General features: G+C 42.0%; 1 protein-coding gene across 1 annotated transcript in view; it reads right to left on the bottom strand.

Annotated features, from left to right (window-relative positions):
• Positions 1-249: 249 nt before the first annotated feature.
• trim62.1 (tripartite motif containing 62, tandem duplicate 1) overlaps positions 250-14438 on the bottom strand; it is a 34045-nt gene continuing 19856 nt past the window's right edge. The window contains exons 3-6 of the mRNA XM_022209795.2: positions 12089-12184; positions 8730-8986; positions 6354-6469; positions 250-3259 (exon numbers count right to left, since the gene is read on the bottom strand). Of these exons, the coding sequence (XP_022065487.1) occupies positions 2709-3259; positions 6354-6469; positions 8730-8986; positions 12089-12184 (1020 nt within the window). The 3' untranslated portion in view covers positions 250-2708. The remainder of the gene's footprint in view (positions 3260-6353; positions 6470-8729; positions 8987-12088; positions 12185-14438) is intronic.

Here is a 14438-nt window from a genome sequence, read left to right as displayed (position 1 = left end):
GCTGGGTTATTTTTGACCCGAAGACAACACGAGGGTTAAACGTGTCCATGTCTCCACAGTCACTTACATTCTGTCATGGCTGACGGGTGACACCATTTTTACCGCCACACAGATTTATAGATACCCCGAAGTGAGGTATCAGAATCATGTGAATAAAAAATGAAATGGTTCATTACCACCGAGAACCGCTGCCCTAAAGCGTCACTGTCGATGCGCATCCAATCAAAGATAAAGTCAACGAGGCTGTGCTGTTTTTCGCAGTCGTTTATTGTACATTAAAACATTTCACACAAACCTCCAGCAGCAAAAGCACACTAGAGTGTGTTCACACAATGATGGGTGCGCAGCGGCCATCATCAGAAGACACAATCATCATAATAATCATTAAAAGTGTCATAGTTATCATCATTATAATCACTTGAACCATCACCAGTAACCCAACACCACCTCACAATAATCTCCTTCTTAATATTCAGACAGAAAGTCTTAATGAAGCAGACCACACTGAGGTCTGCAACACAGCAAACTGGGGCCAAATGTTGTTTTAACCTGCATGAAACGCCAGCTGGGTGGGGTTTACTTTGAAAGGATATTTTGGATAAAATAACAGAACACTGTCCTGATTGTCTAAACATTCTGTTACCCTTATTAATGTCACGCATCACTGAATAAATTTGTTTAGTGAGTTGTGTAATTTGTTTAGCTAATGAGCCGTTGCCAGGTGTGCTACTGAGCAACGTTATTCAGGTGAGTTCTGAATAACTCACAGGCCCCTGCAGATCTGTGCAAGTTAAAACGAACACCGGGAGTAATTTGCACATGCTCTAAATTTGACCCGAGTTTGCATCGTACTGCACACACTGGAATCTCTTCCTACAAAGACAAGGACACTGCCCCAATTTTCTTTTCAAATGGACAACAGACAACACAGAGACAAATGTGAAGATGTAGTGGCAAAGGAAGGTCTTAGTGATGTTTTTTTGTTGTTGTTTTTTTTTTTTTTGCTTGTACATTTGTAGATTTCCCAAAGGAGGAAAATCTGTTAAGTCCTACCTGATCCCAAAGTATTTTTGCAATAAACACTTTTGGCAACTGCATGGGTATGTTTGGAGGGCCAGATGGGCTTTATCAACCGCAACCAAAGCTGGATTTAAAATTATAGCTGAACCAGGCCGCACAAACATACCCGCGCACATCCCCAGACACGTTTCTCGGTATGCTGGACTTGGCTGAGGGACAAGAGCCTCTTACAGCAGATTTTGCAGGACTTGTGAGTAACGAGTGATGAACCAAAGCACTTGAGGCACGTGGGGGCAAAGACATAAACATGACTAAGCCTCAGAGGAATTATCAGTGATTTTATCATTATGTAACACAGCAGCAGCAGCTTTGGGAATGCCAGTCGCAGAAAACTGGATTTTAGTGTTCAAGTTCAACCATCCATCGCTATTTGACTTGATAATTGTGATTTCATTTACACAAATGTGATGTTAAAAACAGAGGACAGTTGGCCTCTGTAGCATTTTGAGCGATAGCTGATTTTTAACTCGCGTTTGAGAAGTTATCCTTCTACAAACGAGGGTCTGTGCTTCACACGATTATCTGCTTAGACAGTGTGATTTAATATTCTTTTGATATTAAGACAAAATGATCAAAAAGCATGACTGGAAGCAGAAACCTATTGGAATGTAATGCTGATGTGGACAAAAACCCCACAGATATAGTGTACGCTGACGGCTAGCATACGAGTGGTTTTTAGGAAAAGGGTGAAAATATAAGCATGAGCCGGCATGATGAAAGACTTATTCCTTTATACCCTTGATACACTATATACAAACATTAAAGTCCTAACTCCACCAATAGCAGCATATTTCTGCACATCCTCACCCTTCTAAACTCATCTTCTGGGCAGTGGATAGTGATGGGCAGTCTATGTACTACTCTTTCATTCATTCAGCTTTTAAATTGGAATGGATAACGGCTGGTGGGCACAGAATGGGGGCTTTCTTCACATTGGTAAAGACTGTACAGACACACGTGGACGTGACCTGCAGGAGGAAGTAAGATCATGGTATCAGAACGAAGTAAAAAGTGCCAACAGACTTGACGAGTTCAGAGTGGATCGCTGGCCATCCAAAAGCCAAAACAGGAGCCGGGTGCTGTCAATCACATTCCACAAACAAAGCTAAGCCAACAGTACAGCACAGGAGACGACTGACTGGTCTTCACTGTCCGCTTGTTTGGACAGAGAGAGGGGACGTCAAGTCTGACAAGCCTGGAGCTTGATACAGACAGCGGTGCCCCCTGGGAGTGTGCAAGGTGGGCCTCTGACAGCTACTTTAAAAGAAAAGATCACTTTTTTTTTTCTCCTTTCTGCCACAGACCCTGGAGAAGCCCAGGGGTCCCCTCCGTCTCCACTGAGTGTCATCTTTTCAACCGGAGATGCAGTTTGAGGCTCAAGTGCAGGCCGTTATTGTATGGTCGTTTCAAGTAAAAAAAAACAAACTAAAATAACAGCGCGAGTTGTAAGAGCGACATCAAGCACGATTCCTAACACCGAACTGAAAGAAAGAAACATTTCAAACACCCTATTGAACATTTTTAAATGGATTTCTTCAACATCCTTTGAAACACGCTAGTCCTGTGATTTCATCTTTGACAGACTCATCATCTGTCAGGTCAATCACGACCGTTGAAGTGTGCAGCTCTTAAAGGCGTACAGTGTTGATTCGCAGTGGCTGCACATTCTTGCCGTTGGCGTGACTCTGGCCGGGGCTGAAGTACGGGAAGACCTTGGTGGGGAATTTCTCTCGGTAGGTGTAGAGCCAGGACATGTCGTCAGCGTTATAGAAGATGAGCAGGCCTTTGGGGTAGTCCAGGTACACCCCCACCTTCTCTAGCTTGCTCTTGACGTTGAGGCGGGTCCAGGGCTCGGTGCAGGCACTGTACTGGTTCCCGTCGTGCATGACGATGCAGTAGAAGCCGCGGCTCGGCTGGATCTGGATGCTGCCTTTGCGGCTGACTGTCTCGTTGGCCACGCCGATCATCCACTGCGTCTTCTCCGACACCATCACCTCCCAGTAATGAACGCCCGACATGAAGCCCTCCGCGCCCAGAACAGACACCTCCACGTCAAAGCGCCGAGGGGAGTCCTGCAGAGGCTGCGGATGGAGATTCCCATAGGCCACAATAGTGCAGTCGTCTGACAGAATCAGTCTTTGGTGGGCTGTGATGGGGTCTAGGGTCAATGCTGCTGGCACTGCAGAGGAAAATCAAAAAAAATACACGAGGGAGGATACAGTTTTAGCACAGAAAGTCGGTATTTGCTTTATTTTCAGGTTTAACACTGTGGAGAGACGAACAGGTCAGCCAGGTCAGGACAGGATACAAATATAAGTAAGTAGCAAAACAAATCAATGCGTTATGACTCAGCTTTGCCCAACAGAAAAGTAAGAACAGCAGTGTCATTCTCAGCACCTCATTTTTCTTTATCATGCAGCTGCTGTGTAAACACTTTTATCCTGAGGCAGTAAGTAAATACATCCAGGCTGCTCCATCAGTTCATAGGAGCGGCACGGTCAAGGTGATGAAGTGATCCCTTAAAGCTCCCGCTGACTTCATCACAGATAGAGTATTAAAAGGACATTGGCTATGAAACACGAACTGAAGGAGAAACATGATTTTGGTCGCATTCCGCAGATTTTTACACACAGCACAGTGCAAATATTTAAGGTACTTTAGGTGTCTAGATTCTTATCTGACAGAAAATACTACCAGGAAAGGCGTCTGATCGGTCATAAACTCCCTCTGTAGCATGACGACGACCCCAAATTTACATCCAGAGTTAATAACAGCTACCTTTGGCAGCAAGAAATAACAAGCAGTCCTGCAGCAGATGTCAGGCCACATAGAGCCCGGAGTCTGGGATTACATGAAAAGACAAACTGAGACAGGCCAAATCCACAGAAGAACTGTGGCAAGCTCTCCAAGAATAATCTTAAAAATCAAAGAACCGATGTCATTTCTTCTGAAGGTTCAGGGTGGTAACACCAGATCTGGGTTTAATTTAGTTTGTTACTGGATTTGTACGCAGTTAATTGATTAATCAAAACTATTTCGGCATTAACTTTGGAAACATCCAACTTCAGCTTTAATACCTGACACTGACTCACAGAATGAAATTATGCTTCTCTTTTACCAAATGAATCAATTCACGCCGACTATGACGAGAAATAAAAATTCAATCGCTCAGTTAACAAACATAGCACTCCTAATGGAATCTGTTTTTGTGAAGTAAATTCTATAGTCAGCTGTCCTGTCCTTTCAATACGTCAGCGTCTGTACTACTTAATGGACAAATAAAGGCAAAATCATTTAGATTCCAAGACATGTCCAGAGATGAGTGAGAAAATATTGATTTTTATTTTGAGTGAAGTCACCATTTAAAAGCAACAACATTGCAGTAGACTGTATATGTGTACATACAGCACGATAAAGAGCCTGGAGCACCAAGCTCCACAGAGGAGGTGATCAAAGCTGTGCCCTGTGGTAACGAATGACTGATGGCTTCTTATGATAAGGCGCACCCAACTGCAGCTCCACTCTTATGTCAGGAAAACGAAACAGAGTTGTCCGATGTGTGTGACTATGATTTTTTTTTTCTAATCTGTTTTTACCTTCATGCATAAACTACTACCTTCAAAGTCAACTGCTCTCCTGCGTCCGACAAGGTAGCCTAATTTGAGCAATATCAGACCGTGTAAAGAGTGCAAACAGTACAGAGTAGCAGTAATTACAGCGAGGGGAGGAGCAGCTTCAGCTCACAGGCTCCGGGCCTGTAGGAGGCCGTTTCTCCGTGCAGTTATGTGGTTTCAGGGAGGATCTGCAAGCATTCAGTTATTAGGGAAGCACATCAGGGTGAACAATAACAGCTTGTTCCCTCTCTTTTACACAGTGCAGATTCAGGAAAGAGTGGGAAAGGCATTTTTCCAGTTCCTGTTTTTTTGTATCGGCTCAGATAAACGGAGGTGAACTGTTTGGCGGCCGGCCAGTGGACAGAACAATGCCTTCTCAGGTTAATGACGTCTACAGTGTTTTTACAATCAAGTTATTAAATTTTCATAACCTAAGCGCCTCTTTGTGTCACGTGAAGAAACATGCGGGCATACACACATCAGTGGAGATTCCATTTTTTCTGCTGAACATGAGAAGGGGGGGGATATAAACAGCACAGCGTCTGGTAGTTATTCTCGCTAACCCGTCAGTGACAGCGAGGGATGAGGGATGATGGGAGGAATGTCTTTGTTGCATCTCTGGCAACTGCTGGTGATGGATCGTAACCAATTGTTTCATTTGGCAGCCAGTCAAGGGAGGCCAAGAAACTGTCTGGCCTTCCCTCAGCCGGCAGCGGGCTGAAATGAGAGAATTGATTGAGGGAGTAAAAAAATCCTCAGCACATTATTTTAAATAATCTCCCGCGAGTGAGTGATAGCTGCAGGGCAGAGGGAGTGGAGCTCCTCTTAGGACCGTCTGACACTGAAGGGCAATGCCAGCCTCCAGGTCCGATCACAGAGAAGAGAGAGAATCATCCTAGCAATATTAATGCAGGACTAGTTTCTATTCTCCAGATTTGTGAGTCAAACATTCAGTAACTGGAGGCAAATTAGAGAATCAAGCTATTTGTAATTTGATCTTCTTGTAGATATGCTTATTCCCCATCAAAAGCTGGATGAGAAAATTGGTACCACTTCACTGTCTGTACATTCAACACATATCTAAAGCTAACAGACGGTTAATTTAGGCTAGGTTAATGAAGGCTACAAACAGGGTAACACAGCTTGTGTGGCTCTGTGTGAAGATAACCAAATTCACAACCCAGACTTACATGTTATATCTTGTTTGTTGAAACACCAAAGTATAAACAACAGTTTGTGGCTTTACTATCTCGGCACACTCTCAAAAAACAGGCAAACAAGCGTGCTCCTAAACTGCAGCTAACTGCCACACAGAAATCAAAGAGTTGTTTTCATGCTTGCACAGTTTTTAATTAATTAAACTACCATGGTCCGTCACGTAAATTAGAGCTTCAGAGGCACTCGTAGGTGGACTCTGTTGCTTTCAGACTAGCTGTTTCACCCTGGTTTTCCTGATAAGCTAAGCTCCCCATTTTCTAGCTGTAGCCTCATATTTAATGGAAGGACGTGGGAGCGGTATTGATCTGATTAGCTAATTTGGGGCTATAACTGTGTACCTATTCCTTAAAAGCCTGTTTCGCTTTAAACTTGCTTCCATGCCGTAAATGTACCAACAAGTGTGAGTGACATCTATCGCTCGTTGTCATTGTGGTCACGTACCTGGTGAAATGTCCTGGAAGAGTGATTTCCATATTGTGTACTGTAAGGGCCCCATGTACTTGGATGTCGGGAAGTCTTCATAAGTCAGATTGGTCTCATGTATCTTCCCTTTAATCCTGGAACAGAAAAAAAAAAAAAAAAGCAGATCAATAACGGTCTAAATCCAATTTGCTGCTTTTTGCCAAATAATGCTGCCTCACAATGTCGATACTGCACAAAATTAATCGGATTTGCGCATCTGAAATGTGCCTATATTGACATTAAACAGCTGACAAACTGCTTCGTGAATCTCGAGCCACAAAGATGAATGTTGTCAGTGGGAAAGGCCAGAAGGAGGTTCAGCTCCAACACCATTACAATATGATTTGATATAAGGCTCCACATAAATCACTCGGCGTGCTTACATGCAGTTCAGGCAAGACACTGACTAGGTTGGTGACTGTATTTGAAATGCTCATGGGGCTTTCCTACAGTTCTGAGTTCTTCTGTGGCAATTATTTGAAGGTTTTGAAGGGATAATATGAAATTAAAAAATCATTTTTATGGGTCCGTTGTCTCAGATATTAGTAAAAGAATATTTTAATATGTTAAAATTACAGTATTTTAGAGTCACCACATAAAAAAAATGACTAATTGCTAACAGAATGGTACGGTATCATGGGTCAGAAGGAAGAAGAGTGAGCGGTCTAATGAATTAATGAATTATTTACTCTTATTTTTATGTTGTTGCTGGCATTTTCATCTGCCCAGGGACTACAGTTGGAAATTAGCTTTATAGCTAAAACTGGCACATTTACAGAAATGTTGATTACTGTGCACTGTCCCTGTTCAAATAAACTAATAAAATAAAATAAAATAAATAATGAATTAATCTTCTTTCCATCTCCTCTGGATTTAACAACGCAGCCAAAGAAGATGTGGTTGGAGCGTATCAGTCCTCCACTGTTGTTTATCACTCATATTTTCTAAGCCATGGCCACTTTTTAGAAATCCAATCTGAGGGATTTGGTTTAAAATGCTGTTGTGACTTTAATCCACCCACATATGCTTCCTCAGTCAGAAACACATCGCATTACAGACGCTTTTAACTGCCGTTTCGCTGTGACTGTGAGATCTTTTGTTACAAGACACAATAATGAGACCATCGCAGAAAAGATGGGTGACACATTAAAGGGAAAAGTAAAGTGTTGAGCCATTGGAACAGCTACAATTCTCCTTGGCGTCCTCTTCTGAAAGACATCCCTTTGAGTCCCTCCATTGAATGACATCCATTTGATGTTTTGCTGATGGTGGTGGAGAGGGTTGTCTGGCATGTCAGTCAAAAATCAACCAGAGGTGTTTAACTGAGCTGAGAACTGGCGACTATTAAGACCATAGCAAAGATTCACTTTATTCTCTGTCAGTGAGCCCTTGTGCTGGGTTTGGAGGTATCAGCATTTCCTAAAAGCCAATCCCTGCATGTGGTCAGAGCAGCGGGATGCGACTAAAATCGACTATCTTTTCCTTCTTTTATGCATAGATAAAGCTGTCTGACCTTACGTAGAGGGTTTGTGTTGTGCATTTCATTTTCAGTTCTGCTGCTGCTACAAAAAGTTTCTATACAAAACTGAAACCAAACCTTTCTTAATACCATAGCCTTATGGAATACCTGCATTTCATGTTAATTTTTCCCCTCCTGTACATCAAAAAATGCACCAAAATAATGTGTCAACACAGCCACTATAATGTCTGGCCAGGTAAAAATGTTTAACTCATGAAAGAACGAGTTGTGCTCTTCATTTAATGAGTAACCAATTTTGATTCTCACAGCTACAGATGCTGCATTTGGTTACTTATCTCGTGGGACTGTTCAGCTGCATGAAAAGCTCCATGATTACACCTGCATGACCACAAAATATTCCCAAAACATTTCTCACCATACAGTAGAATACTCGCCACCACTAATTTTATTTAAAAAATACAAAAGCAATTAGCACCAAATATTACCAAACGGTTTCAAAACTATAAACGTAGATCACATTTACTGTGATGCGTGAATCTGTCAGTCTCCCTTTCTCTACATTTAACCTCATGAAGCTGCTTTAAGATATTAAACCGTTCAATTAAATCGTCCTCAAGTCCCCCTCCCAGATGAAACATTACAGCTGGTTTATTTCAGCCCTAATACTCCATCTGTTCGGGGATTAGCTAATGCTGTTGCTCCAATCTGTGCCTTCTCCTAAATTTCAGCAGCCTTAGCACAAGCAGAACACACATTTTTCATGTTGTGTGGTATCATTTTAACAATTTCACTGCCATGAACCTAATTCTTCCCAAAACAAATGAATTTACAGGCACATTCTCTCATTGCACCACAGTGATGAGACTTTTCAGCACCTCTCGGATGTGACGGCTACACCCTCCAGGAAGTCGTGTCGCCCTGTCTCGTTGAGGCGCTCCTGCAGGATCTGGATGCCCTCCTTGACGTCGCGCAGCTGCTGACTGTAGCGCTGGATCTTGTGCTCGATGTCGGCCAGCTTGCGGGCCGTGTCCATCTCCAGCTCTTCCAGCATGCTCTTCTGACGCTCGCGCAGGAAGCGATGAAGGCGGTCGAAAGCATCCCCGATGGTTGCATGCAGACTCTTGGCAGAGGACTGGGAAGAAGAAGCAAAAGATGGTCTGCTGAAAACTGTCCAAAGCCCTTTCAGTCGGGCAGTTTTTAAATGGAATTACAGGGCTGTCAAACAGACTACATGCTGAAGTTGGTTGAGCGTTTCAGTCACAATAGCCTAACTCCTAATTAGACAGGGGTCAATAATTCAAGGCCCTACACAGTACTCTAAATTATGTTAATATTACATTAACAGTCATTCATTGATTCTACTTGTACGTGTATTGATTTTATGAGTCTCTCTGAGAGCGGTGTGTGTACCACCTTTAGAGCGAAAATAAAGTTGCTTCTACACTATTGTGGTGAGGAGAAAACAAGAGTACACTGCAACAGAAATAACACAAAAAGATGACCAGGAAGGGGTCACAGAGGACATCCTGTGTGGGAAGTGTGCTGATAACACAACCGGTGGATAGGCAGAGAAGCTGAGGCTATTACAGAGTGAACTGAGCGGTTTACAGACAACAGCACACTGAGAGCTAAAGAGTTGAAGAAAATTATTTGCAGATCAAGAGTAAAAATGTGAAGCTGGACATCAAAGAGAATTAATCATCTGAGTGTTAGCAGTCTGAGTGCCAGAGAGACGGAACAAAGGGGTGCGACGAGGAAACCCCATAAAAATTGCAGAGAGGAGCAGAAGGCTTTTGGTTTCAAGCCTCTGAGACTGGACATGTCAACGTTTTTATTAAAACTCTCATTAACAGTCATTATTTTAATGAGAAACTTTTGACTTTTGTTTGTACACAGATTTGAACGATATCTAAACATATGCTCATCAAAGCCCAGCTCAGCATAAGAGAAGTTTAATAACCTCTGAATCCGTGATTCAAGCAAGAATTGCAAATTAAACCCGTTTGTACGAACCTTCGATGAATATTTTGTCTGACGGGAATTTCACCGCTCCTCTAATCTTTACAAGAGGTGCTGCATTTAGGAACTGTGATCTATGGTTTAATTATGCTTGTCTGAAAATTTAATCAATCCCCTTCAAACAGCGGGTGTATTTCTCCTTTCACAGGCGGAGGACAGGTATTCTCACTAAGTGTGGGAACCAGTTAGGAGGACTATTCCTCAAGAAGCACAGACGTTATGACAATAAGGTGGGCAGCAAAAACAGCATCCTACTGTACCGAGCTAGGAGCTGAAAACTGATGGTACAGAGGAGGAGGACTGCAGTAGCCCAGCTATCAGTCAAGCTGACATGTTTGCTGTTTTAGCCCAGCAGGTTGTGATGGGACTAAGAGGGTGTTTGCAGCCTCTGGAGACAGCAGGTTGGCTACCTTTCAGGGAAGCATGTGATAATCAAGAGACTCCCTGATGGGCATGTGAATAGGACGCAGTGCCTATCCTTCTGATGGAAACCCTCCCTCGGCACACATGAGCCAAAGACCTAAATTGGAGTGCGGGGCAGCCACATTCAGTTAAAATGAGAACCGAGCTGCTGCAGTGATTCCTCCTCAATCTTTCAACAGAAACAAAGGTGCAGCTCAGATTAACATTAAAGAGAAACTCCACTGATTTTACATAACAAAGTTTGTTCAAACAGTTCATGGAGTACTACTGCATATGTGAAAATCTGTATTGTTTGTGATTTCATCGTGATGCCCTAAATGAAACAATGACTTCAGGCAACCTATAATTTAACAAAACAAACAAGAGATGCTGGGAGACATTTCATTGTCAGCTACCTAAAAGCATCAGCGATCAATGCAGTCACGGTGCTGCCCTCTTCCTGGCAGAGCACTCTGTGCAAATGGATGTAAATCTAATGAGATCAGCTCATTTCCAGTGAGAAGTGGGTGCAGCTGAACGGCCTACATCTAGCAGTCAGAGTGAGTCGATGAAATGGACGGGCCTGGCTCGCTCTGACAGCCGAGGGTCCTGCAGTGCAGAAGGTAAGCGATGGAGCGACGTCGCACAGCAGGCACAAAAACATGAGAAAGAGAAATGTACTCCCTGAATGACAAATAACGCTGACGGCTGTGACATCGCCAGAGACCCTTCTCTGGTCAATATAGCCTAAATGTCACTACAAGAGAGAGCAGAGATGTGTGTGTGAGGGGTTGAAAGACTGGCATATCGAGCGGATGCTCATGGTTCACTGATTAACACAAGGTGTCGAGATTAAAGAGCTGCTCAATAAACCAATTTATGTGTTGGAATTTAACTGTCAATCCAAAGCAGTTAGGAATGAAGACGGAGAATCAGTGACTGAAAGACTGCACACATTAAACAGACCTGCCTTTTATTTCCTGCTCACTGAGACATGTTTTACACAGAACAAGTTCTAAGTAAGCTAGTTCTACTGCCTGCATTTTGATGCTTAAAACACAACGTATCTTGTACATGTGACTCATACATGTGGCATTTGCTGGAATACAATGAATAACTTGTTGATGAATAAATAGAGATGACATGATTAGTAAGGAATGTGTCAAACTACTAAATCTAATTGGAAAGTATTTTTAACTGTTGATTTCTGAAGCAAAAAACACAGCTCAGATGCAAATCTTTGCTCATTTTCTCATACTAACACATTACCTCAAGCACCTTTCTACCCATTTCCTTACTTTTTATTGTCAAAGTCATTAACTATGAAAAAAATAACAAATTAATCACTAATGAAAGAAAAGTGAGTTACGGCTCTACCAACAAATATTCGGTTGACTATTTTAAATGGATAAAAAGTCATCACAGATACTTCGTATTAAAATTATTAAAACTACTAATTAATGAAATCATAGTGTTAAACCAACAAGGTGATTAACTGATCAGTCGTAGCGACCTTCATGTTTTGACCATGAATGTTTCCAACTTCTCAAATGCAAAGATTTGCTGTGTTTCTTGTTTTTATCATTGTAAATTGAGTGTCTGTAGACTGTTGGGGGAAAATAAAGCTTTCTGCAATACTGTGATGAACATTTTTAATGGCAGTATTTAACTTTAGAAGACTTTATTGATTATATTGATAATGAAAAAGACCTCTGATTGCAGCCTCAGGGGAAACGGTTGCTCCCGGTACAGCAAATGGGAATCACTATTTGCAAGAATTATCATTTTTATTTTATCATCATTGTTCTAGTACCTTGGTCTCGGTGAGCTGTCTCTGCAGGAGCTGCAGGGCCTCAGTGTGTCCCCTCTCACTGTCCTGCAGAGTGGCCAGCTGCTCCTTCATCTCCCTCTGCAACACAAACAACACACAGCAGATCAGTGACTGCACTCAGATATGACAGAACAGAGGAGCTAGATTCAATTATGAAATCTATTTGGAGGATTTGTTTTACATTGAAAACACTCAACTTCTAGTTTGTACCAGTAATATCTCAAAAACAATGGCAGTTACGATCAAATAATACCAATACAGATTGCAGACAACCATTTTTCCCAACTCTAAATTATATTACATGCATTTAAAGTGTATTATTTGGGTAACAGTTCACTTTTACTGGATATGAGGAAGCAAAGATTTAAGCCTCAGCCACAAAACAGACAAGCCAGACGGAGAGCGAGATATAACAGAGATAAAAATTAAATCTCCGGAGATGTTGGGCTCTGTCAGAGAAAACTGGGTCTCATCTCTAGTCAGGCACATGCTGGCAGAACCTGCACCGCTCAGCCACCTCCAAGTCTCCCTACGGCAGGGGGGAGGCTCTGCGGGAACCGGCTGCGACGACTGCTGTCGCAAATGGTGCAGAGTTTTGAGCAGGTCCCATGTGCCAAAAACACCTGTGTTTCAGATTTGAGCAGGACAGAAGCCAGCTGATGCATTCCCCTACGTACAAGACTCCCATACACAAATTACTACAAAAAATCTAAGCTGACTTGTGAACTGAGATGAAAGCACTTCAGTAACGCCACGAAAGATCTCTCATGTGGACACATTTTGGCAAATTAAGGATAAGAAATTGCCTCTACGCATGAAGTGCTCATTTCTGTTACTATAATCCATCAAAGGAGTAAAATAAACATATGGCACAATGAACCTGAACTGGAAAAGTAGACCTCATCTTAGTCCAACTGCTGTGATTTATCAAATAATAATAATTAAACAAGTACCAACACTTATTAACATCAGGGTGAAGAACGTCAATAGATCCCAATAAATAAACAAACGCACTAAACAGAATCCCTGCTCTTGATAGAAAAAAGGTATAATTTTCTTTGCTCTGATTCAGCAGGAAATTAAATCTTAAAAAAAAAGAAAACAGCCTGACAAGCCTCATTTATTTCAAGCACCCGATTAAGCCATCCTGCTGTCTGGTGTATTTGCTCAAGTAACCTGTGTGTCTCCTTCTCTGTGATCCACAAAGTGTCACCTCCTCTGAACACCAGCTGCAGCAGAAATCCACCAAATGGAACCGTCAGCTCGGCCTGCCTAATAAAACAACATCACTCCGGCACTGTGTAAGGCAGAAACAAATGCCAGAATGGATAATTACTGACACAAATAAATTCAGACTCATTTCAGCGAGTAGTCAACAGGGGAAAAAAAGGTCACGGTACGAGTGGGATGAACACACAGGCATCAGTCTGAGACGTAGCGGGAAATTCTTGACCTTGATTATTAGCTGCGAAATTATATGGAGCAAATGTGGGCTGCGGAAATGAAGCACGTTTCTTCTCAAGGACAGAAACGGAAAACAATGGTTGGTGCAGAGGGGGGAGCGTGGCTCTCCATGTTAATGATTGGAGTGCGGCAGGCTCTCTGCCTCATCGCTACGAATTAGTCTGCGGCAGGTCAAAGGCCGCTCCCACACAATGAGACAGACCAACACTGACAGACTGGCAGAGAAAACATGCTCCTCCACTCCTCTATTTCACACTGACTGACTGGTCAAAGGGGGGCGAATTTAACTGTTGTTACTGCCACCCCAGCAGATGGATGAGTCAATAGAAATCCACTCAGCTCCCAGAATCATCTGCAGATTGTTTCTTGTAATAAATAAAAGTTTAGAACCATACTGTTTGGGAGTTTTACAGACATTCTGCATTACAAATGAAATACATTCACAAACCACAACATTAACCCTCCTGTTGTCTTCATTTACGGGCACCAAAAAATATGTTTCCGTGTCTGAAAAAAATCCAAAAATTCAGCCAAAAAAAATAATCCCCAAGCGTCTGAAAATTTGCAAAACCTTCAGGGAGAAAATTCCAATAATTCCTTCAAAGTTTCCCTTAAAAGTTATTTAAAAAAAAAAAGAATCCCCCAAATTTGGCAAGAAAATTCTTGTATTGTCAAAAAAATGAGTAAAAATCTTTCAAAAAAAATTCTAAAAATATCTCAAGTGATCACATGTATATCAGTAAAATTTCTAATATTTTCTTTAAGAACATTCACAAAAAATCAACCAAAATCCAGCGAATTTTGCTGGATTTTGGTTGATTTTTTTGTGATTGTTCTTAAGAAACATTTTTAACATTTCTTTTTTTTC

The sequence above is a fragment of the Acanthochromis polyacanthus genome, chromosome 5 (genome assembly GCF_021347895.1).
Source record: "Acanthochromis polyacanthus isolate Apoly-LR-REF ecotype Palm Island chromosome 5, KAUST_Apoly_ChrSc, whole genome shotgun sequence".
Classification (NCBI taxonomy): Eukaryota; Metazoa; Chordata; class Actinopteri; family Pomacentridae; genus Acanthochromis; species Acanthochromis polyacanthus.
The sequence above is the reverse complement of the archived record's forward strand: the minus strand, read 5'-3'. Positions and strand labels throughout refer to the sequence as shown.